The following is a 26,345-nucleotide window of genomic DNA, read 5'->3' as shown; positions in this document are numbered from 1 at the left end:
AGCTGTATCTTGCCGGTACTTAGCTACGGAGCAGAAACCTGGAGACTTACAAAGAGGGTTCAGCTTAAGTTGAGGCCGACGCAGCGAGCAATGGTAAGAGAAGTGATATATAGGTGTAACCTTAAGAGACTAGACGAGAGCAGAGTGGATTAGGGAACAAACGGGGGTTAAGGATATCATAGTTGAAATCAAGAAGAGGAAATGGACATGGGCCGGGCATGTAGCACGTAGACAGGATAACCGCTGGTAATTAAGGGTAACTAATTCGATTTCCAGAGAAGGCAAGTGGGTGAGGCTGAGACAGAAGGTTAGGTGGGCAGATGAGATCAAGAAATTTGCGGTTATAAATTGGCAGCAGCAAGCACAGGACACAGTTGACTGGCGGAACATGGGAGAGGCCTTTGTCCTGCAGTGGACGTAGTCAGGCTGATGATGATGATGATGATGATGATGATGATGATGATGATGATGATGATGATGATGACGACGACACCACACAGTACGCGGGCCCCTGGCGTTTCACGTCCACCGAGATGCGATCGGCGCACCGGTACCCGCGAGTTCTGCCAGGGTCAGCAGCCGTGTAGCGCAGCCGCATCACCACGGTGCGCTAAAGAAGGCAACGAAAAGCTACTTAGTGCATGGTGGAGCTCGTCCTTCTTTTCTTCTTTTTTATCTCTTTCGGCGATAATTTCGTGATTTGAAACGACAGTATCACTACAGGGCCGGTTCACGCTCCCAAGTCCCATGAGTTATCCTCTCTCACTCAGTACACACGCACACGCGGGGTCCGGACGATGCAGGTGTTGCAGAATTATCCTGGCCAATGATATTTCTGCAGGGCGTCTATCTCGTTATGAAGCATGGTGCACCGTAAACTCGCAATTCTCCCGTTGTATCCTGGGTGCAACTTATTTTCCTCATTATGAAATTAGGGCTTTACCATATATACGGCGCGTACTTCCTGCGCTACAGAATGACTATACTCGTAGAGGTAATAATAATTGTGCTTTAACGTCCCAAAACCTCGATATAATTACGAGTTACGCTATAGTGGAGGATTTCGGACATTCCGACAACCTGTAATCTGAGAACAAGCGGGCCTCGAGTATTATCGTCACCGTGGAAATTGCCGCCGCCGCGGCCGGGGTTCGATCCTGCTACTTTCAGACCAGCTGTCAAGCACCACAGGCACTATATACTATACCGCCGTGGCACTTTACACACGAAAGTCGAATGTTGAACCCCTGTAATTTCGTTGTCGTCATTCCAAGTTTTGGGTGCCGCTTCTGCCGGAGTGGTTAACGGGTGCTTCGCTGTTGATTACGAGGCCATGAGTTCAAAGTGGGATCGGGTGGTGGCTATCTATCTATCTATCTATCTATCTATCTATCTATCTATCTATCTATCTATCTATCTATCTATCTATCTATCTATCTATCTATCTATCTATCTATCTATCTATCTATCTATCTATATCATCTATCTATCTTATCTATATATCTATATATATATCTTACCTATTTATCTGATCTCTCTATCTTATCTATCTATCTGTCTGTCTATCTGTCAGCACAATGACTGACTGTGTGTCGTACAATATTGGCTGGCGTTGTCCGCCGTGGTGGAGCTGCGGCTAGGGTGCTCGGCTGTGGACCCGAAGGTCGCAGGTTCGATCCCTGCCGCGGCTGTCGCACTTCGATGTAGGCGAATCGGTAGAGGCCCGTGCAATATGTGATATAAGCTCGCGCTAATGAACGCCAGAAGGACGACACTTCCGGAGCCCTCCACTACGGCGTCTCTGATAATCATTGCATGGTTTTCGGACGTGAAAACCCACATACTATTGTTACAGTTTTGCCGTTCTGAGGAGCACGACTACTAACGGCGCCGCAGCCGACGCTTCTCGATTGCGGGAGAATTACAGCGGAAGCTGCGGCATACAGCCGCCAGCCGCGGTGCATGAGACGAGAGCGAAGGAAAGCCGTCGGGCTAATGGCACCGATTCGGGCTAGAAATATAATCAGATTGTCAGGATTTCGTAAAGCAGTTAGCTTTCTTTGAGTATAGCTCGAAATTCACCCCTGTCCTCCCATCTCCCTCTCTCCCAGTGTGTGTTCATTCCTGCAGTCCTCGATAATGTTAGAGGGCGGGCTATCAACTTCATCAAGGTGGGTTAAAGGGACACTTACGAGGAACAATGACTTAGTTTATATTGATAAATTCCACTCTGAGAACTCCATTGCCATATATTTCACTATATAAGTTCATTGTTAGCCGAGAAAGTTAGGTTGCAGTTTCATTGCTGAATCGCGTGCGTGACGTGAGATGTTCCTAACTGTATTTGGTACTTTCGTGGCACCGGCTCGGTAGAATTTTTTGTAACTTCGTGTGCTAAGTCTGGGGCACCCACACATGCCACTGTACTTCATTTTTATCGATCGTATACGCTACGTAGCACCCCAGTAGACTACTTCAAAATTTCTTACGTCACAGTGTTTAGGGCGGGAATGTAAACATGGCTTCGCCACCCACATTTACTTTTCACGCGTTTTCTCCCTTACCAAGCGCCGTGTTCAGGTGAGAGTGGTGTTTTCAGGATTGATTGATTGATATGTGGGGTTTAACGTCCCCAAACCACCATATGATTATGATAGACGCCGTAGTGGAGGGCTCCGGAAATTTCGACCACCTGGGGTTCTTTAACGTGCACCCAAATCTGAGCCCACGGGCCAACAGCATTTCCGCCTCCATCGGAAATGCAGCCACCATAGCCGAGATTTGACCCCGCGACCTGCGGGTGTTTTCAGGATTGTGAAATTGTACTTAACCAATGCATGAAAAATTCGCTTCGCTCTTTAGGGTCCCTTCAATGTGCTTAACTTTGACCGAGATAACAAAATGCTGAAATAGGACGGGACATCTTATATCGCCATCGCTGCTGCAGATAAGACAACGAGTGTGATTCTTGCTTCACAGATGGGAAAGTCTATAACGAGGTCAATACATTATACGGGAAATGTTTGCGTCCCTATACTTCGCTGTCTACATTTTCTTCTTTTTTTTCTTGTCAATCACCGACGTCGTTCGCGTAACCGCGTGAGAGTCTTCACCGGTGTCTTGCGCCGGGTTTTTATTGATCGTTGTCCACAGTGTGGCTTCTCTTCGGGTCGGTGGCATTGTTTCCGGTTTCTCGACTGCACTATTTCTTATTATTTCCTCATCGTGCAAAGGACACGTTCAGAGCGTGAAAGCGTGCTACTTGTATTGAGGCCTGACTGAACATGTGCGGACTAAAAGTTGATTACCTGTGCCCGATAACGAGCATGCTTTTAAAATAGGGACAGGAGAAGGAAAATACGTTAATTTCTCTCTTCCAAATGTTTACCTCTCTCTCTTTATATATATATATATATATATATATATATATATATATATATATATATATATATATATATATATATATATATATATATATATATATATATATATATATATATATATATTGGGACATTCGTTTGCCGCGGCAACCAGGTAATTAACTAACCATCTGACCGACTAAGTAACTAAGCTACCAAGGGACCTGCAAATACAAACAAATAAACAAATAACGAAACAAACCGATTCATTGTTGCCTCCCCGTCACTGCATTTCGTATATTAGCAACGTTTAATGATTTTTCACTCATACGGCTTCATTGATGGCTCTAACTGTATTGTGAATCTGTGAAGATGGGACACAGAGCGAGCAGGGCACAAGTATGAGCTGCTCTGACAGCAGCTGCCCGAAGAAAGTTACTGCAATCGCTTCGGACGGGTGATGCCAGGAAACATTGCATATGTGCGACGCAGTTAACGCTATCTGATTTGGAATTGGTTCAACTTGAAACGTACGCTCGACTGCATTTTAGTTCGCCTACTATACATAATTGGCTATCGTCAGGATTGATTGAGAGATGTATAAAGTAAGGTTGGGAGCTGCATTTTTTTTTCTTTTTCCTAGCTGCTACACATGTCTGCCGTGCCGGTGCAATAGTTACGCTGCTCGGCTACTGCCCTGAAAGTCGTGGGATCGATCCCAGCTGCGGCGGTCGAACTTGGACGAAGAGACCCGTGTGCGATATCAGTGCGTGTAAAAGAGTCAAAGTTCTCAGAGCCCAACATTCAGGAGTGCTCCATAAACATATCGTGGTTTAGGGGAGTAAAATTTCCCACATTATCACATCTGCACTGGAGTGACCGACATCAATGCCGGTGACAGTCATGTCGAAGATGGAAAGCATCAGAGGTAACCCTCCCTTACCGCCATGCTCAACCAATTCGATGACCTTTGTTAGAAAGGCTAACTGTTAGACGCCGATTAGAGTCGATATGCTTTCAGAAAAGAAAAAAAGAACTGCTAAATAGAGCATGACATTAAAGTAAGAATTTTAGTTGTGCATTACACGCTAACGCAGGCGCATTCCACAATTATCACTAGCAAAGATTGAGCCGCCCCGGCATGGGCACAAAACTGATATGTGAATTGTCTTATCTCACCGTTGAATCGTGCAGCACTATGACTACTATGACTGGTGTCGAAATAAACGAACATCCCTGGAAGCCACTCCCACTGGTAGCACAAGCCTAAATCGGAAACCATATTTGGCCGTATGCTCTTGTAGGCTTTCACAGTGGGGGCTTACTGGATGGCATTTGTTCTGTTCTATTATAACTTGATTTTTCTGAAGAGGTTGAGGTATATAGCCTCTCGGCTTTTCCGTACGTTCCACAGAGAAGGAGAGAGCCCGAGAGAAAGAAAGAAAACGAAAAAAAATATAGTGCTTCTAATACAGGACGACCAGTACAGTTGGAAAACTGGCAAAATAAAAAAAATAAGCACGACAAAGGACAGATCCCTGGTAAGGTGATGAAAACATTTATTATTCAAATGCCAGAAAAACCGGGAGGTTCCTATCCCAAGACAATTACGGCAACCTCTGCGACAGCCCGGGTTCGCTGCCCGGGTTCGTTGCCCGGGTTCGCTGCCCGGGCCCTGCTGAACGCGCACCCGACAGACCTTGGGGGCGCCATCGCGAAGGGTGCCCTCTCACTGCTCTCGGGTGCGCACAGATTGGTGGGAGGAGTGGGAAGTAGGCAGCGCTGCACTCTACGGTGACTTGAAACGTTTTGGGGATAGCGCCACACCCTGGACAGGCATTGGTATAAGGAGTCGGGTATATTTTATGCAGGAAGTGCAGATTAAAGAAACTTCGGGTCTGCAGCTGGCGAAGTGCGACAGCCTCCTCTCGTGTGAAGTACTCTTGTGGGAGTTGGTATGTCTGGCGTTGGCGTACGCAATGTACGCCAACGCCAGACACCTGGCTCTGTGTTGGCTGCCTCGCTGCGTGGGGCTGTTCAGAGGGTGAGTGCTGCTCGAGCGGCAACAGGAGCGCGTTCATTACCCGACAGTGAGGCAAGACCAGGAGTCCAGAGCAGTTGTATGATGTGGCTGTTACGTGAAGCAACTTCTGATGTGTGCAAAAGAATATAGAGTTCGGGGTTTTGCAAATGCCACGACCAACTAGAAAAGCCCGACATGCCGTTTGCGAATCAGTGAGTACGTATCCGCGGGGAGGCTCAAGGTGTGTTGGATGGCCAAGGTAACTACCAGGACTTCAACCGAGTCCGTGGATGAAGGCGGAGAGGAGATAGAGGCAGCACTTACTATATCATGAGTGCCTCTAACCCCCACCGCTGTGTGTCCGTTTGTCGTGCGAGCCGCGTACGTGTAGCAGATCCTATTCTCCTCAATCTCGATGAAAGTGTGATTCAGGTACCTGACCCATGGTCGCCGACGACCGTTATTAAGCTCAGGGGATGCGTGGTAGGGGATGTACGCGGAGTACTCGAACTACTTGGAGTGGCATGAAAGCTCTCTACGTTTCCAGAGGTCCAGGGGGGACTGCAGGTGACCCAGGTGGTGGAGTACCTGTCTATCTGTCGGAGCGAAAAGAAGGTGTTGGCGCTGACTAAACCACTATGCCTCGAGTACTTCATCAAGGGTATTGTGCACTCCTAGCGACAAAAAGCGCTGCGCAGAAGCATAGCGCGAAACCCCCAAAGCGACCTTGATGGCCTTTTATACGGATGAGCGTGTACGCCCATTCATGTTGTCCTTGCGTTAGCCCAGGGAAAAGGGAGGTGACAACTGAAGCGATGATAAATGCACGCGTCCAATAGCCGAAGCATATCTCGCCACCCAAGTCCCGAGCGTCGATTACTTACGCGTCGGAACATGACGATGATCTTCTCCATGTGGCGTGTAGAGAAATGGTGTGTCTTTCCCTGCTGTCTATCTGCTTGAACGTCAAGTCCGAGGATGCGTGCTCGCTCTACCTGATGAGAAGGTGTTCCTTCGACGTTCTACGTTGTTGGGAGGCAGTTCGCCTTATGTTATAACGTACAAAAAAGTTCATATTTACGTGCAAGTTGTATCCAAGTACATCGGAAGACACATCACTTGATATATAACTAAAAATTACTCATCTTATGGCTGTTGTGCAGTGTTTCGTTTTCTCATGCAAGTCCCAGGGAGTTGTCGAAGCATTTTAGGGGCGAAGTTCCTTAAGCTGTGTGTCTGTACATGCATGTCTCTCTTGGTACGTGACCGCCTACTTCTATCACTCACTCAGCAGGTGTGGACGGACGGATGGACAGGCAAACAGACATACAGACGGAAGGGCGTACGTTCGGGCGGACGGATGAAGGACGCTCAGACAGACAGACAGACAGACAGACAGACAGACAGACAGACAGACAAATGAACGGACGGACACTTATACAGACAGACTAACGTACAGACACAGAGACAGACAGACGGACAGACAGACGGACAGACAGACAAACAGACAGACCGACATACGGACAGCCGGACGGACGGATGGACGCGGCCAGCGGATGATTCACGGTTTGCCGACAAAACCCTTCGAAGCTTCACCCCACTCATCGTCATTTACTCTGTGGATATGCTGCGATTTTCAGGGGCAAAGCTCCTTAATGGTGCATTTAGACGACGGATCGAATCCCGATGTGGCGGGACGGACGGCGCGTCACGTGACCTCACATCAGCGATTCCCCTCGTCCGCGACTCGTCCGCGCGGCTCGCGGACGGATGAACCCAACCTGTTTCTCACATCGGGATTCTGGCGGGGGAGAGCCGGTACTTCAGCGGAATAGCTTGGGGTCGGTGGAAACCAGTACACTTTTCGTCTGCTCGCGGACAGCCGCATGACTGGTCGGCATCATCTATGCTTGAGCAATGTTTACTTAGTTTCCGGAGACTTTGTTCTCAGGTGATTAAATATGCAGAAATCACTTTTGGTGGTTCGGGAAATGTCGCCTCCGTCGTGCGTCCGCGATATATGTAGGATTATTATTATTATTATTATTATTATTATTATTAGTAGTAGTAGTAGTAGTAGTAGTAGTAGTAGTAGTAGTAGTAGTAGTAGTAGTAGTAGTAGTAGGTAGCCACCTCCACGGCCGGACTAGAGGAGCGGCACGCACGTACTCTTTTGAATTGAGTTTGTTATTCATTAATAGAAAGATCGTTGTTTCTGATCAAATAACCTACAGAGACGAGTATCGGTGACTTAATTTCCAATATTATTTGCCTTGAATTTAATGCTTACTGAAAAAAAAAACCAGTAACAGAAGGATGCACGTTGGGCACTATCTGACCAGAAAAGGTTGCCACGTCGTAACCTCCTTGGTTTAAGCAATTTTTTCTAAACAACGATCTTTGGTGTAACAGCAACATCTTTTCATGCTCAGGCCCAAGGGGCGGCTTTCTGCTCTCCCACAGTAGAGTACCTAGTACTCAAAACCGTTAACCACTTTTTCTAAACACACACGTACCCCTGCGCGTAGTTTTCTTTGTACACGTTAGAATTTCCGTTAGCAGGTACAAGCAGTTCCTATTGTGCATTTGAATGTATATTTGAATATATTAGCAATGTATTGAGAACGAAAAGTGTAACATATGAATGTCTTCTGTGTATGTATGCTTCTTTCAGAAATAAAATTTTCTTAAACAAGGTTTAGCGAGGGTTGGGCCGCACTGCGCAGAAGTATACCTTTCGATAGGTCCAAATGTTCATGAAACGCCAACTATGGTTACCGTGCTGGCCTTCCAACTTTATAAACATTACATATGCACTTCTACGATACAGCCGTCACGTCGGGTTAACATCAGTTGTACTCAGGTGTCATCCGTTTAAGTTAATTTTATTTATCTAGCAGGGCTATGATCCTCGCGAAAGGCAGATATTTATATCCGTTTACTGCTTCTGGTGTTGCTAATATCCATGTTGCTGTTGGTATCGTTACGCAACTGTAAACAACCGGTTATATAAAACATAGACGGCTGTTTAGCGTATGGCCGTGCGTTCATTAGTGCATTTTTTTTTTTTGCGCAACTACGTAACGTGTCGCTCAATAACAAAATTACAAGACCTGCAGCTTGCATGAGCATGCTTCGCCTAACATTGATTCCGAATGTACGTGGGATCTGCCGAATTTATATATTTATTTACTACAAACATACGAGTGTAGGATATGAGAGCCCCTTATTGCATCATTATAGTAGCAATATTGAATAAACTCACAAAAACACAAAAAACTGGAGAACAAGGGTTAAAAAAAAACGCCAGGCCTGCACGGAAGGCACATCATAGTCACAGCGAAAGCTAGAAGAGCTGTCTTTGAGAGCCATTTGTAAACACTCATTGGGTAACTGCTGAAAACAAACTGGCTGGGTACCCACTACGGCATTATTAATAATAATTTCTGGGTAGTAGCCCGCCATTCGCTATGCTATCCTCCGTCATTCTTCTGAGAAGCTTGGTATCCGCTAAACACTTGCAAGGCATTTTGTGCCATGCAGTGACTGACGACGATGACGAATTATGCCTGAAGTGGGTATGCTCCACAGTTATTAAGTGACCAAAAAGAAGCTTTTGTAATGGGTTGGAGCATCGGATGACCCACTCGTTACGCTATTCGCATTGTGCGACTTCTCGTTGTTCTTTTGCTGTTCTAAAACGCTTAATTAATCATAATAGTGCGATTCCTTTCCCGACGCAAGGCCTGCCTAAGGCAAGTTTGCCTACAAGTCCCAAGTTACGGCGTGGATCAGTGGTAGAATGCTGGGATGGCACCCAGCAGATCCGGGTTGGAGCCCACTGTGTCTTTAGTGCTACGTTTTTTTTTTTTTGTCTTCTAATTTTGTGCGGTGTTATTACGGACACCCGCGGCGGCGAACAACGGCGCCACGCGTGACCCGAGTTTTGATGTCAAAAGAGCTTTTGCTGTAAAACGAAAAGAGAGTAGATCGCAAGGACTATGCTCTGGTGTATGCTCTGCTGGAGTCTAAGGGCAGAGTTCAATACACAAAGAATGGTCACACAGATTACAGCGTTAGGAGTTTACAATTATGGATACAGTCCCTCGCCTTCCCTGTGCCTCATGATCAAAGCCCCTGGCAATATTCTCGCGACTTGGGGTTGTGGCGTAGAAATTAGCCGTCTGTATGGAGGCAGTTTACTTTCATTTGCCGACATTTATCAACCCGTACGTTGTTCACACGATAACCACTGAGAGATTGCCTCTGGGCGATGATCCCTAGCGGCCGTAACAGGCTCGTTGCTCTGGCTCTGGCAAGGAACCAGGAAAGCAGAGTAAGGCCGGACCAGTCTGCTTTCACACTTGAGTCGTAAAGTTTTTGGGCCAAATAAAGGTGTTCTTAACAAATTACCTCACTCAGTGCGAGGAAGCAGCATTTCTACTTCCCGCGCTACGCGTCCGTGGTATAGTATATATACTCGCGCGTGCAGTCCGAGAGTGGTGGGCGCGCCCAGGTGGCACAAGATAAACACACTATTCTCAACTTTCTTGGTGCCCTTTCTCGGCGGCGCGCACAGATGGCTCCACTTACAGAAAGAACAAACGGGCGAAATAAACAAATAAATGACTAAACGGTGCGGAATGTCTCACACAACGGTCGTCGTTTGTGCGCCTGCCTTTGAGCGCGCATGCTCCTCCCGCTCGTTGCGAGTGCGTTCGCGAGCAGCGGCCAAAGTATACGAACCGGCAGGGCTGCGGTGCATGTGCTGTAGGCATCAGCTGGTCGCCGCCGCCACCGAAGGTGTTGTTTCGGCGCAACGCGAAACCGATTTCCTTACGCGAGCGAGGGACGCGGAACAAGCATTTCGCTCATCGCTCACGTATCTTCGGAAGACGCGGCGGCATTCGCTTCTGCTGCTGATGCCTGGACGTCATTTGCCGCTGCTGCCGCTGGTACTACCGGTTCCCAGCCCCCCGCCGGTCCCCAATCTTAACAGGATCGCTCGCAAAACACCCTCTGGACGCTTAACCAGTCACACGCGAAGCTCTCGGCGAGTGCGTATCATCGCGAGTGCCGTCCGTTGGTTTGAGGATTTTACCGGTGCCACTGTGAGGTGTCTGGATCGCGACCACCGACTCCTGGCGAAGGATGTGGCTACGTGTGATAGCGCTTAAGAATCGCCTCATTTCGCAGCAAAAAAGGTAAGTGCATGTTGCAAATGCTCCGTTACCTCGCGACGTCCACCTCCTCTTATGCCCTGTCGCCCGCGTGGAGAAAAATGTGAGTGATAATAAACACCACGAAAATTAACAAACACATACGAAAAAAAACGGACTGACAAGCACTTGTCCAGTGTCGGCTTTCCTTCCCTTTTTTTTTTACTTTTTCATGATGCTGTTATTATCAATACGCATCTAGCGCAGACAGCTACCTCAGAAAAGAGCGACGTGCTTGTGTGTAATTTCGGTGTTCGTTATATAAACCGGAGTGTGAATAACTTACTGGAACAATGAGCGGTTTGTTGAAGTCCTGGATTTTTGTCAGTGTGTCTAAATCCTCGGCAGTGTGACGTGCAGTATATTTTGGTCAAGAGAGCCCGTCTAAATCCCAACTGAACGATGGTGCTGCTGCTGAAGTTGAATTCCTGCGCACTACATTGGCTTTCATTAAAGCATGCAACCGTGCCACATCGCAGTGACTAAGAGCGTTGCGTTCCTGCGTGCCCCAGTTTAAAAAGAAGTGGCTCGAATCTTTCACGACACGCCTAATATATCTTCTTCAGGAAATTGAACGGCTTAACTTAAAAAAAAGATAAAACTGTTATTCAAGTGAGAAAACGAAATCAAAAATGCATGCCAGTCGTTCAGGTGACCGACAGTTAGGCAATGCAATGGCTTATTGCTCCCCCCTCCCCCCTCCACACAACAAAAAATTACAGCATATCCACAATGATGATGGGGGGCGGGGCGAAGCTTCGGAGGCTTTCATCGATAAACCGTGAATCTTCCATCCCTCTAACCATCCATCCGTCCGTCTGCCCGTCTGCCCGTCCGCCCGCCCGCCCGCCCGCCCGTCCGTCCATCTGTCCGTCCGTCTGTCTGTCTGTCTGTCTGTCTGTCTGTCTGTCTGTCTGTCTGTCTGTCTGTCTGTCTGTCTGTCTGTCTGGTCCGATCGTCCTCCATCCTATCAAACTTGTCGCCCCACTCGTCATCATTCAATCCGTGGATCTGCTGCGTGGGTGGCTACGACAACGAAGGACGGAGGAAGGACTAAGCCATAGCGAGAGGAGCTCTGCCCCTAAAAACGTTGCGTACACAAACATAACCACAACCGCTGAGGGGTATTATCGGAAAAGCGGAAGTCAGTGCTCGACGGGAAGTGCTTGCGAAAGTAACAGGAGTGTCACTCGTTGCTCGTACCACCAAAATGTCTTAGAAAGACATATCGTTGCTGTCCCTTTATGTCGACATTTGAACGGCATTCGGCATGATACGTTCGTCGATACCATTCATGGAAATGCTGAACCATGCTGGACTATGCTGAGGCCAGTTCTCGAAAATGCCATAAAAGTATTTCGTGGTATCTGTATAGAAAGTACAGATGTATGCGCCTTCGAGGTTACACGCTTAGATGTATACACGCGTGTTCCCCCTACGCGTCGCACGTAGTTTGCGTCGGCTGGCTGATTGACAGAGAGTGTGTCAGCTTCCTGAAGTTTACAGCATCAGTTGATCAACAGCTGAGTTTATCACGAAGTTTCCAACCTGAGAGCTCTGCAAGTATCAACATCTCGGCATGAAGTAGTAGTAGTAGTGCCTCGCAGTTAAAGAGGGGGTGAGAGACGGAGAGACCAAAAACCTGTGATCTGATCGTAAAGGAAAATGCAGTTGATACTAGTGATCCGTGTCATAACGATGTATGAACTTAATTTCACTTGAAATATGCAGTTCTGATCTGCAAGTTTTGTACAGGCCAATATGTGAACATTTTCTTGTGTGTGTGTGTGTGTGTGTGTGTGTGTGTGTGTGTGTGTGTGTGTGTGTGTGTGTGTGTGTGTGTGCGTGCGTGTGTGTGCGTGTGTGTGTGTGCGTGTGTGTGTGTGGCGGACGGACGGACAGACAGACAGACAGACAGACAGACAGACAGACAGACAGACAGACAGACAGACAAACAGACAGACAGACAGACAGACAGACAGACAGACAGACAGCAGTGGAAGGAAAGGAAGGAAAAAACTTTATTTGCCAAGGGTGTGGGACAGGGGTCATGAGCTTGATGGGTGGGGCCCCAAGTGCAGGGCTCCACTGACGGCCGCCGCCTGCCTGACGTGACGCAGAAGTGCAAGCTGCACCTCTGGGTCAGAGCTGGCGAGCTGTGCCTCCCATTGCTCGAAAGTATTACAAAGCTTGTACTGACCTAAAAAGGTATCTAAATTTGGTGGTCGTATTAGACATCCCCACGAAATGTAATAGAGCGATGGCGAGCCGCCACACCATGGACACGCATGCCCATATAGCGTTGGAAAAATTTTGTGTAATCTTTGAAGATTGGGAAAAACTCCCATTTCAATTCGGCGGAGGTCAATCGCGTCCTCCTTTTCTAATGATTTGTGGGGGGCGCTGTATTTTTGTCGCATGCTTCGCTGGTTAGCAAGAATTTCGCGAGGGGCCATCCTGGATGGGTCATTATCCTCCTCGATAGCTTCCTCTTGGAGTGTTTCAAGGGATCGAATGTGCTGTCGAAACTCTGCTCGGTTCGTGAGCCCTCGAGCACAAGCGTCGGCAATTTCGTTCCCCTCCAGGCCTGCGTGTCCTGGACACCAGATCAGCCTGTATTTGTTCCCGCAGGTCGCGGGTTCAAATCCCTGCTGCGGCGGCTGCATTTCGAATGGAGGCGGAAATGTTGTAGGCCCGTGTGCTCAGATTTGGGTGCACGTTAAAGAACCCCACGTGGTCGAAATTTCCGGAGCACTCCACTACGGCGTCTCTCGTAATCATATGGTGGTCTTGGGACGTTAAACCCCACAAATCAATCAAATCAAAGCCTGTATTTGTTCGTCAATCTCCCGCCTAAGAATTAGCTTATTTTAGGGGCAAAGCTTTTTACAGCGGCACCCGTTCGTCCCCCGTAGTATGTAACAAGTATAACATTTTGACCTCCAAGGTGGTGCCGGTGAGAAACTTCTTCTGTGCGTTGTTGAACAATAAAAAATAGTGCTCAATGTACATGTCAATGGGGAATGAGAGACAGGAGCATTTGGCTTTTAGTTAACGCGCAGGCTGCGATTACCATTAGCAGCCATTGGCATGTACATTGAGCACTATCTGACAAGAAAGGTTTGCTACGTTATACTCGCTGGGTGTAACCTCTTTAGTTTAAGAAAGGTTTAGCGAGCGTTGAGCCGCAGTGCCATGAATACAATGAACTTGTATATACCATGAATAAACTCGAGGTGGTTAAAAATGGGAAGTAGATACGAAGCGCAAGCCGTAAGAAAGTAACAGCCGAATTCTCCGCCTCTCATTTCCCATTAGCAGCCATTGGCATGTACATTGAGCACTATCTGACTGAAAAAGTTTGCTACGTCATACTCGCTGGGCGTAACCTCCTTGGTTTTCGAAAGGTTTAGCGAGCGTTCGGCCGCAGTGCCATGAATACAGGGAACTAGTATATACCATGAACTCGAGGTGGTTAAAGGTGGGAAGTGGACCCGAAGCGCAAGCCGTAAGAAAGTGTGCGTGTGCCACCTCTCGTTTAGTCTTTGGAATGTCCGTTGGATGGCGGTGCTTCTATATGGGGAATATATGATGAAAATATGCGAGATGGTGGTACTTGGAGTGTTGAATAGATGGACGACCCGACACATAGACAGATGCAAGGATGGACGCATGAACGGACGCAGGGGCGGCTGCATGGACGAAAGCAGGGACGTACGCACGAACATACGCACGCACGGACGGGCTGATGGACGCATGGACGGTCACACTGACGGACGCATGGACGGACGGAAGCAAGAACGAATGAACGGACGAATTCTTCGCTCCACTCTCCATCATTCACTCCGTGGATATGCTGCCATTTTTTTATCGGAAGACGGCCTCTTAAAAAGAAATGGCACGCTTCCTGCGAGTCAGAAATGATAGTTGTCTGCTCATCTCTCTGTTCCTGCGCTTTAATTGCAAGGGCAATGGCAAAGCATTCCGCCTTGGCGATCGAGGACGTGTACAGCGATTCACATGTCACCATGCAGTTGTCGTTGCTAAGTGCTGATGCAACTGACCGTTTAAAATTGTACCTCGAAGCGTCCACATACAATACATTTGATTTGTTCTTTAATGTTTTTCGGAGCTATCGCACTCTCTCCTCTCTGCGCTTTTTGTTTGTTTTTACGTCCATGTTCTTGGGCAGCGGTGAGATCGAGATCTTGCTGCGGACGGGATCCGGGATTTCTACAAGAACCTCGTCCAGGTTCTGGGTGTATGGCGGAAAGCCCACCTTAGCAAGTATCTATCTCCCCGCTTTCGTTTGACTTAGACGATTTCTCTGCACAGTCAGTACCGCTGTCTTTAGCTCAGGGTATGTATTATATATACCAAGGTCCAAAAGCTTTTGGATTGGTGTGCTTACCGGTAGCCCTATGGCCACTTTGTAGGCGCCCCTAATTATAGACTCGATGGTTTCGTCTTCCGATTTGTTTAACACGTGGAAAGGTAGACTATACGTAACCTTACACAGTACAGGTGCCTGTACTAATAATCTAAATGTGTCTCCTTCCTTCATTCCCTGTTTGTGGTATGTTATTCTATGGATCATTCGTGCGACTTGTTTCGTGGATGATTTTAATATGTTTATTGTATGATTCGCTCGTCCATTACTTTGAACCCAGTAACCCAGAATACGTGCGACGGTCACCTCACGTACTTTGACACCTTCAATGTGTATGTCGATGCTTCCGTTACTTTTGTATCTTTTTCCATGTACCATGATAATTTCAGATCTTTCTGGGGCTCAGCTGAGCCCGCTTGCCTTCGTAAAGTTTTCAACTGCTGTTGCAGCCTCTTGAAGTGTCTGTTCTTTGTTAGCCAGAAATCCACGCGTTGCCCACAGGGTGATATCATCCGCATAGAGAGTGTATCCTAACTGCGGAACTTTATCCAGAGCTCGCGTGAGTCCTAACATGGCGATATTAAAGAGCAGGGGAGAGAGGATGGCTCCTTGAGGGGTACCTTTGTTTGGCATCTCAAAAGCGTCTGACGTGACTTGTGCTTCGCTTATCGAAGCCCGCCTTTCTGTGAGGAATGCCTTGATGTAATTGTAGGTGTTTGTCCCACATCCGATGTTGTTTAACTCTGTTAGGATGGTCTTATGCGAGATATTGTCGAATGCTCCTTTTAAATCAAGGGCTAGTATTATATGTTCTTCTTTTGTAGGTATATAGCTCAAAACTTCCTCTTGTAATATGAGAAATGCGTCTTGAGTGGAGAGGCCATTGCGGAAACCCAGCATAGTGGCTGGAAAAAGGCCGTTGTCCTCTATAAAGTTTTGGAGGCGATTATGAACAACCCTTTCGAAAAGCTTTCCCATGCATGACATCAAAGATATGGGCCTGAGTGCCTGCAGGGATGGCTTCTTCCCGGGTTTCGGTATCGTAATAATTTGGGCTACTTTCCTTTCCTCGCATATCTTCCCTTTGAGCCAATAGTTTTCATTAAAATGGTTTGTCAGTGCCTCTATAACCTTATCGCTGAGGTTCCTTATCATTACATTTGTGATTTGATCTGAACCAGGGGCAGAATTTCTCTTGGCTGCTTGGGAAGCCGCAAAGACCTCTTCCTTGGTGATTGGGGCGTCGAGTCTCTCGTTTTTCGCACCAGTGTACTGCATTTCAATACTGCAACTATCAGTATTCTCTCCTATGTATCTGTCCTTAAGTGTTTGTATTAACTCCTCCTCTGTGCCCGGAAAATCATGCATTATTCGTTGTAGTGTTCTGTTCGTGGCCGATTTTTATTTTTCTGGGTAAAGCATGTTCCTTAGGATGGCCCAAGTTTTCGCAGTGCTCAGAGTGTCGTGTAGTGAACTGCAGAACTGAATCCATCCCTCAGTTGCAATTCTTTTAGCGTATTGATTTGCCTCCTCTCCTAAAGCGGCGATTCTGCGGAGAAGGTTCCGGTTGAGTCGCTGGGTTTTCCACCTTTTCAGCATACGGCGCCTGCTCTCCCACAGGTGGAGCAGGTGCCTGTCGACTGCAGGAGTCTCTGCTGTTTTTGCGATACGTTTAGATGTTTGTTTGTGATTTGAGATTATGTACTCTGACCATTCCCCAATCGACTCTGGTACAAAGTCGGGTGGGGGATCGCGTCGTCTGTACCTTTTCCAGTCAGTGATCACCACGTCTCCTATGACCCTACGTAGTTTTGGAGTTGACAAGGGAATGATGATTACGTAGTGATCGCTGCCGAGATTCTCTTCAAGGTTTGTCCAGTTAGTGTCGTTAATATTACCTATGAATGTCAGATCTGGGAACGTGTCTCGGCTTACGCTGTTACCCAGCCTCGTAGGTGTTGTGGGTAGAGTAATTAAGCTCAATCCTAGTTTGGATATGGCGTGTTCGAGACGCGTTCCCTCAGGGGAATCTCTCGAATAACCCCAGGTGGTACTGGGTGCGTTAAAGTCGCCCAATACCACAAGTCGATCTCTCGCCCCTGCAATGCCGACGACATATTTAAGCAGTGCACCAAAGTCCTCGTGTTTATCTTTGGGAGGGCTGTATATATTTAACATTACCGTTTTCACCTCGCCTCTCTTCAGAGGAAGGAGGGTGATTATCTGATGATTTATCCGCAAACTTTCTATGTGCTCAACCTTTGCTGCAATACATTTTCTAACCAGCAAGGATACGCGGGGATAATTTGGATCGTGTAAACAATAATATCCCTGCAGTTTGACCATCTTGGTCACAACCTCCTGTAGGCATATTACGTCTGGCTGAATCGGTACCGAGTTCATGTAATTTTGGAGTGCTGCGGCGCATTTGTGAAAAGTGCGACAGTTCCACTGCCAAATCTCTAAATGATCTACACTTTTTATATTATTTTTGGCCATGCTGCATGGTCATATCCATGCTGTCGCGGCCCGCCTTGGATGGTTTGTCAATAACTAAGGCGGACAGGGAGCGTTTGTTTAGTGCCCTCTGCAGGCCTCCTACAACATCGTTAACATACTGCCTCTGAATTTTGAGTTCTTCTACGACAAACGTTTTCATTTCCGCCATGAAATCAGCTAGAAGTTTGTGTAATGTAGCTATGCTTTCCCTGTTTGCTTGAACCTGCGTCTGCACTTGCTTTACTAGTTCACTGCTTTCTGATTGAGTAGCGAACAAGTCTTCGTCTATCGTTTCCTCGCTCGTTTATGCGCTATCCTTCATGTTGACTAGACGCTCTCGCGCCTCGGTGGGGTTGCCTAGCGACCCTGGGTTTTGTGTTTTCCTAATTGTATTTTCTAATTTGCTGTCCATTGACGAGATGGTCAGTTTATACTATTTCCGCTCCGCAGCCATTTGATTTCTAAGCTGTGTAATTTCTTGTGTTAATCTTTTGTTCTCCTCTAGAAATTTCCTATACTGGGGGCTATCAGTTACCGGAATATTGGGAGGCACTGGACTCGCCCAGCTCACCTTGTTTGGTTGGTTGTTTTGTACGTCCTCCGTACTAAGGCCAGTGGTTGCTGCTCCTGCTGCTTCTTCTTTCCTTACATGGGCGGAGCTTGTTTCCCAGCTGCTGCTCGGTGTTTTCTTCAAGTTTGGCTTGCCAGGGACCTCCGCAGGCTTGCTGATGTTTCGCTGTTGTGAGGTCTTTGATGTTGATCTCGGTCTTGATCGTGATCTGAAGCCGGATCTAGATGCCTGCCGCTTCTGGAGCGTCGCTTCCTCTCGGTCTGAGCTGAACCAACGAGGAGGTTTCTGCTGGTGTTGCACAAGTTGCGGGAAATTCTTCTCGGCGTAGGTACACTCTGTTTGTCTTCGAGGCGCCTCCACTCGTGATATTCGGGGAGCCACATTTTTCGATTTCTTTCGTACGATTTGTCTCCTGTAGCGTGCTCTTCACCGCATATGGCGCAGTTCAGGACACATTCGTGTCCTTGAGTAAGATCACACGTCCCACACTTGGCGCACACGTTGGCGTTTGGAGTCGGGCACACATCGGTTCGGTGCCCAGTTGATCGACAAATCTTGCAAACCTGTACGGTAGGCTTGTATGGATAACAGATCGCCTCTGCACCCATAAAATAGACGCACCTGGGGAGCACGTCACCCGTAAAAGTTATTATTGCTGACTTCGAAGAGCCCAGCATCCTGGCTCTCTCTATCTTCATTCCTTGTGTCCGTATTCGGAGGTTTGCCATCAGGTCGGCCTGAGTGGTTCCGGGTGGTAGTCCGTGAACGATGCCTCGCAGCACGTCTTCTGGGTCGGCCACGTACGCATTGAAGGGGTGAATCCGTCCTCTGATTTTCAATCGGTTGATCTCTCTCAGCCTGCCCGCCACTTGTTCGTGTGGCGTAGGCAATATTATGATGTTCGATCCGGGGTGGACCCGCAAAAAAAACTTTCTCCTCCAAAGCTGTTCCGGCAGGCCTCAATCACTGCCATAGAGAGCTCCGATCCAAATAGATTTTTCACTGTGAGGTGGCAGCAGTAGACTGACATGTCCATAGAGCTGCATAGAGCCAATGGGGACGAAAATTGGACGCGATGATAGCGCTGTCTGGATTCCGATAGCAGTTGCACAAAGATTAGAAAATAATATTTTACTTACAACTGAAAAACTTTTTATTATCTTCTGCACTCAAATAACTTTCTTGAACAAATAATAACTAAGAATATTGTTTGTATAATTTATAGCTGTGTATAAAACAAAATGGCTTTCAAAGCACCAGGGTGTTTTGATATCGCGGCTGGCCGTTCGCATAGCAGACGACACCATCGTCGTCATCATCTGCGTCATGGCTGTCCCACGCTCGTTGGAGCAACTGCCTGTTTCAATTTATCTCGTTTCCATATGGTACAATGCAGTAAACTACTTACTACAAGCTCACAAGTATCTTGCATACTTACTTTAGTAAGTGAGTGATGCCGCATCCAGGCCGAGTGAAACGTTAACGCAGATCAGACAAACTTGCGACAATAAATTGTTTTATTGCGAGTCGATTGGTGTTTACGTTAAATAAAGGCCACGTAAGTAGCGTTTTAGCATGTACAGTCGTGAACAATATACATGCATCAGCGTCCATGTGCAAACGAGGTACGTACTGCGCATAGCCCCAACGCAGATGCTCGGAGCACAGAAGATGTCCAGCGCTGGCTGATATATCCATCGCACTCCACGAAACCTTCGCCGCAGTAAGTAAAAAGTATACCGGTAACGTTCCTGCGCTTCTCTAACTGCAGATGTCGTAACACCTCGGTGACAGTATTCGGCAAACATTCTGTGATTATTATCAACGCCTCCTTTATTGTCAACGTATCGTGTGCCTTTCACGAGCAGTGCGGCCAGACTGTTTGTTTTCGGGTTCGCGCTGCCGGCAGTGTTTCGGTTCCCCCGGGCGTACGGGCGTTTTGAGGGGCAAAACGCTCCGTTCACCCAATAACCGCTTAAAACCGACTTGACTTGGCTTGGCTTGAAGTGTTTGAGCAGATGCCGGCACAAACGCTTGGCTATAGCAGAGTCCTATAGTGTTCTAAAACACTTTCGCTTGGCTTAAAGTAGAGTGTCTCACGGAACCATGTTGTGGTGGGTTTATGTTTTATTTCCGTGATGGGTGTTGGTTTTGACCATGAGCTGTAAACCACCTCTGCCTGTGCGGACGCGATCATGTTGTGTAAGAGTGATTCACGTCAAAGTCACTGCCGCTTTTCTCAGTTCTTGCGAGGTCACTGTGTTTACACTGGTGGGCGAACGGATTTCACCGCGGTGCTCAGTATAGTTAGAGTGTACTAGAAGTGTTTAGTGGCGTGACCACGCCTCGCTACCTGATCCCTTCCACGTTGCCCGTAGCGGCGGCGCTGCAGTCGAATAGTACTGAAAGAGCCGCGCACCGCGTGCAGGAACTGCTATGCGCTTCGGCTCTTCCGTCGCGCTTTCTTGATGCAGATTTCTTCGTACCTGCCCATCATTCATGTCTAACACATGATGCCATAGCCCTTGAAGTATGACACGCCAATTTGCTGAATTTGAGCTCCATAAAAGACCTTGTGAGAAATCGAAAATAATTCAAAAAGGGCGTGTATTATAATTATTTATTCTCTCGTAACTCTTCCTCGTTGGTTAGGCATCCACAATATTCAGAATAACAGAGCCAATTTATTGGAAGTTAGCTGTGGTCAGAAAGCTGTGAGATTAAAAAACAAATAATGTATCACATGCACGCAGAACCAAAAAGCAATAAGTAAATAGGGGAGAGGAAGGAAATCTCAACCCCCTACACAACGAAATGTTTTCGTAATTTAACTTCTCAGGGTATACTAAAATATTTACACGCATTCACAGCGACCACGAGGTGCCAAAGTTAGGCGTTCTGCTGCACACCCCCCCCCCCACCTCAAAAAAAAAAAAAGAAATCTGCCATGGGTAGCCCTGCGCCAATAGTTTACAGCTGGCGAAGCTGAATATAGCGTGTCTCTACAAATGCGCACTGTAGATTTCACCTTTCGACAGTATGAGGTCTCCAAACTAGTTCAAGTCTCACGTAGTCGGACGAGAAATGCACCGCCTAAAAATAGTAGCTGTGGTAAGGGGCATTGCATATATATATATATATATATATATATATATATATATATATATATATATATATATATATATATATATATATATATATATATATATATATATATATATATATATATATATAGATATATATATATAATGTGTGTGATTGTGTTTACTGTGTACATATAAAAGGAAGGTAAATTTCTCAAAACAAGATGCACCACTGCCTCTGCCTACACCGTTGATAATAATAATAGAACTACGCTTATAATACAAAACATCATCATAAATTTTCTCGCTTGCAATGGCGTCACGCCAATAGAATATTTGGAAATCAGCACAATTTAAGCTGCCGATACAAATTGCGAAATGGTTACAATGAATTTACGCAGATTAACAAACAAACTATATATCCTCCTGAGTTCCAGCTATGGGGATTTGTCCAAAATATTGGACATGAGATACCCCATCACTACAAAGATCTCAGCATGTTTTCTTCCTCAAAAACCACTTGTCCAATATTTTGGACATCTACTGGCGCCCTCCATGAAGTTTTGTCAAAATTGCGCCAGGAGATCGCGAAACAAAGAAGAAAACATGGTGGCGTTCAACAGGGCAACTTCTAGAAGTTAAACGGCGAAAGTTAAGGTCCACTTTTCTGTTGGTTTTTTATTATTTGTTACATTTTGAATAATAGCTTGCAGTTATTCCGGAATTTGTCACAATTTTCTTCAAGCCTTGCTTTGTGTTGCTTCAGGCCCACTACTTAACGCTTTAATTAAGTTTCAGCGTCCAATTAGTTGGACATCACGCCATACCAAAAGCACAGGCATAACGGAAATAATAAGCTTCACTTTTTATCTTCGTCACCTACACACCCAGTTGTGAAATTTTCAGGAAATTCCGTGGACCAAAATCCAACCTGGAAGCCAGGAGGATATACAATTGGCACATTTTTAATATGTTCGTGTGTTGTTTTAATAAGTTTATTATGTATTAAGCTTTTCGGTAAGCAATAATGATTATCTTCCACAAAACTGGCATAATAAAACAAAGTCGTCACCGATTAATGTTGTGACAACGTTACTTATACTCACATTTCTCGTGTAACAATTGAGCGCATGTATAGCTCATATGAGGAACACTGTGCTCTGGATATCGTAGAGACTGCCGATGAACAAGCGCATGATTTATTCGGGGTTTTCATACTTCTCCTCTCTTTGTAGTTCGCCAGTAGCCGCTTATGATGTAACGCAGCTCAAAGCGCCGATTGAGTAAGAAGCTAGGCGGTTCCGTGCAAATTCCGATTGACATATTTTTTTCTTTTTTCTGGGACGGCAGGCTGTTGAAACAGTGAATGCCTCAACGCGATTTCGGCATGCCTGCATATTCACTCGTGCACCACGGTACGTAGCAGGTTCGTCCACTGATAAAGGCTCAGAAACGCATTACACGCGCTAAAAACGAGCAATTACACGCTTTCGCAGGCTCGGGTGCGCGTGCTCCCAATGCAGACGCTTCCGAGATCTTCAGTGGATGAATGGATGGATGGATGGATGGTTTGATGGATGGATACGGCTGTACCCTTTAGATCGGGCGGTGGCTAGCGCCACCAAGCCGTAATACTTAATGAATTCAAAACTATATTTATTTATTTTTTCCTTAAAAAGTGAGTTTGAGGATTCGTACTTTGCAGTGAAGAGTTTAATTTTCACTCGTGCCTTGACTTTAGCCACCAATCAGATAACCTCCTTCTAGTTAAGTCTACTTGCTTAAAGTCTATTTTGCCCTCCCGGTCCCTAAACCCCAGTGCTTTGAAAAACTCTGCGCCATCATCCTGAACTATAGGGTGAAGCCCTTTACAGAACATTATCAAGTGTTCGGCAGTTTCTTCTTCCTCTCCACACGCACTGCATACTGTGTCTACCCCTTCGTATTTGGCCCGATATGTCTTGGTTCGCAATACTCCCGTCCTGGCCTCAAACAGTAAACTACCCCGAGTATTATCATAGATCCTTTCCTTGGCAATTTCCTGCTTAAAAGTTCGATAGATCTCTAGTGCGGACTTCTTAATCATGTCCATTCTCCACATGTCAGTCTCCGTTTCCTTCACTTTCTTCTTAACCGATAGTTCTTTTTGGTTTGGCCACCTGCTGTTTTCTAAGTATTTACCAGTCAATTTCCTGGTTCGCTTCCTCCATTTTGTATCGACATTCTTCATGTACAAGTAGCTGAAAACCTTCCTAGCCCAGCGCTCCTCCCCCATTTCTCTCAATCGCTTCTCAAATTTTATCTTGCTGCTAGCTTCCCTGCCCTCAAATGATGTCCATCCCATATGACCTTGTACTCCCTCATTTGGTGTATTCCCGTGAGCTCCTAAAACAAGCCTACCTATTCCACGTTGCTTAATTTATAATCTGCTTGACCTTCTGATCTCATGCACAAGACCGCATTGCCGAACGTCAGCCCAGGAACCATGACCTCTTTCCATATTCCTCTCACAACATCATACCTATTGTAATTCAACAGTGCCCTATTTTTCATCACTGCTGCATTCCTGTTACCTTTAGTCGTCACGTATATTTCGTGTTCCCTCAGGTACTCGGTCCCATTGCTTACCCATACGCCCAGATATTTGTATTTATCTGTTATCTCTAGCGTGACCTCCTGTATTCTAAGCTCACTACCTTCGTTGTCATTGAAAATCATGACTGCTGATTTTTCCTTACTGAATCTAAAATCTAATCTATCTCCCTCATTACCCCAGATGACCATCAATCTCTGCAAATCTTCCTTGTTGTTGGCCATTAGCACTGTATCAGTACCATTAGGGTGCCTTGATGCCCGCGCGCTCCGCTGAGGGTGAGGACAGCCGCGTCGTCTGCTACGACGGCCGCCATTACGGCTCCCGCTGTAGTGTGGCAGCATGCGAAGCGCATTACCGCTTGCGGTGCTCGCGTATGGTAGGAAAGAAGTACTCGTTGGCGAGCTTTTTTTTTGTGCAACTTGGACACCTCTTAGTGCTGTTGTTTCCTAATTGTTAAATGGAACAACGCACGTCATACAAACTGGCGGCCTGTGCTTGTACAATGCGCCAGGGGCTGACATAGACTTCATTATTTTAAAAACGAGCTCTATGTGCTGGGGCGGAAAAGAAATTTTCGATACGCTTAAGAGCGTACCGATTTTCTTGGGGCATTCTGAATTTCAAATGCGCCAAGGATCGTTTGAAGCATTTACAGGCATGTCGGCAGCAGCCTATGTATCGCAATGAAGATTTCACTGTTGCGAAGTTACCTAATTGTGGCTCTGGGGGCATATTTTGCTGTTTACAAGCAATTTACTAATTTATTATGAATGGCTTTATACGTATTGTACTCTGAAATAGGTCCCCATGCCCAGAGGTGAGGTGCCGAGGCGTAGTACGGTGCAAATATCTTGTTAAGAAGAAATGAGGGCTACATAATTGAAGCGAAGGTTTTTACGTCTTCCAGATGACGTATTAGCGCCCTGCAGGAAAGCCAACTTTCTCTGACGACGTCAACGATCGTTCGTGAAGTGTAAGAAAAAAAAAACGCTTACAGCAATCATAATCGAACTTGGGTCCCTCGCATTCTTAACACGACGCTTATCAGAGAGCACTATTTCGACACTCTCGAAGATTGGATTTGGAGAGGGGTGCATGAACATGCAAAATGAAAAAATTCGCGTACTCCTCCGCCTAACGACGACGATGGTTGAACATGAATCTTTGTGTGCGAAATGAAATGAGCCACGAACTCCCACACAACTTCCATCCGTTTCTCGAGTGATTCGAGCACTGCGGCACGCAGCAGCCGGGCATGGTGATGCGGAGATGGGTGCATAAAACTGGAAGGGAATGAACACTGTCCAACAACACATCACACGCCAAGCACGAACTACCGGCCAGAGGCGCCAAAATGGCGGTCGCGCTGGCGCCGAAGCCGAGGCGGCGGCATCTGCCCTTGCAAAAGCTGACACCACTCTAAGCGGGGGCGCGCGCATCGAGGCACTCTAAGTACCATGGAACTACAGCGCCGCCGCTACTGTCACCCGCCGGAGAATCAGCCAAGATGCGGCGCGGCCGCCTCGTTCACTCCACTGCCCCCTTCTAGTACACTGTAGTATAGTTAACACCAAATCTTTCGAAGTGTTTGCTGCCAAATATATAAGCAGTGACAACGAGCTGTACGAGCGTGAATTAAAGGCCATGCCTTGTATGATTTGCGAGTACCTGTTTGACGCACAACTTTAGTATTGAGGCGTACGTACTACGTGAACGTGTGGTGCTCGTGTTGCTGAGGGTCGATCGGTAACAGATGGACTGTCATTTGGGTAAATTACGACCAGCGCTTTTCGTTCTTTCTTTAAACTTTGTCCTGCGCAAGTGCGCGAGGCAGATACGGGATGCGCAAGGTGGAAGAGATGTGAACAACCGTTCACCCGACGTAACAATTATGCTGTCACCGATGGTGACAATCTGTTTTCTTAGCAGCTCAAAGTGCCGACCCTCAAACATCTTTCTAGAATTGGTCAACATTGTCCGCAACATTGTCCAATCTTCCAAACAAAACATGAAACGATCATCCTTCTTTGCTCGCTCTTTTCAGTCATAAGCTATTTTCGAGTTTTTTGTTTTATCACAGCTATTAATACAACCGACACGTGTATAGATGTTGCATGTGTACACCCAACCTCGACTTGCTTTTGACAGCTTACTCTGATAATAGGCTAGATATTATGTACTTGCCTGGGATAGGTGATCAGTGCATACCCACATTTTGATTTATTTATTCACCTATTTATTCATGATACCTCAAAGGTATCATGAATAAATTATACCTTTGAGTTGGGCACACCGAACAAATGGCTGGTATGGTTAAAACCTTTACAGATGTTCTTCAAAGGTTGCTTTGAAATGAGAAATATATTGGTTATTAGGGCATTATCAAGGGGAATCTCTAGGGGATCACCATATTTTCACATATTCTACTGAAGCGCTTACAACCTATGCAAACAGTGATATCCTGAACTTCAGCCCTTTCTTTCCCAAAAAAGGTAAAGTGGTCGTCGCCCTCAGGCTGTGATCTCACAAGAGCTTTAGCATATGCCCCGTTGTCACTTGTGTCAATGATGCCGCATACAAAGCAATAGTTTAATGAAGCTTAAAA

The 26,345-nt window shown here is 46.5% G+C and overlaps 1 protein-coding gene across 1 annotated transcript in view; it reads left to right on the top strand.

Annotated features, from left to right (window-relative positions):
- Positions 1–10,518: 10,518 nt before the first annotated feature.
- Positions 10,519–26,345, top strand: part of fray (oxidative stress responsive kinase frayed) — a 293,102-nt gene continuing 277,275 nt past the window's right edge. The window contains exon 1 of the mRNA XM_075887521.1: positions 10,519–10,586. Coding sequence (XP_075743636.1) covers positions 10,534–10,586 — 53 coding nt within the window. The 5' untranslated portion in view covers positions 10,519–10,533. The remainder of the gene's footprint in view (positions 10,587–26,345) is intronic.

Source organism: Rhipicephalus microplus, chromosome 1, assembly GCF_043290135.1.
Source record: "Rhipicephalus microplus isolate Deutch F79 chromosome 1, USDA_Rmic, whole genome shotgun sequence".
Lineage (NCBI taxonomy): Eukaryota > Metazoa > Arthropoda > Arachnida > Ixodida > Ixodidae > Rhipicephalus > Rhipicephalus microplus.
This window is presented reverse-complemented; position numbering and strand designations above follow the sequence as displayed.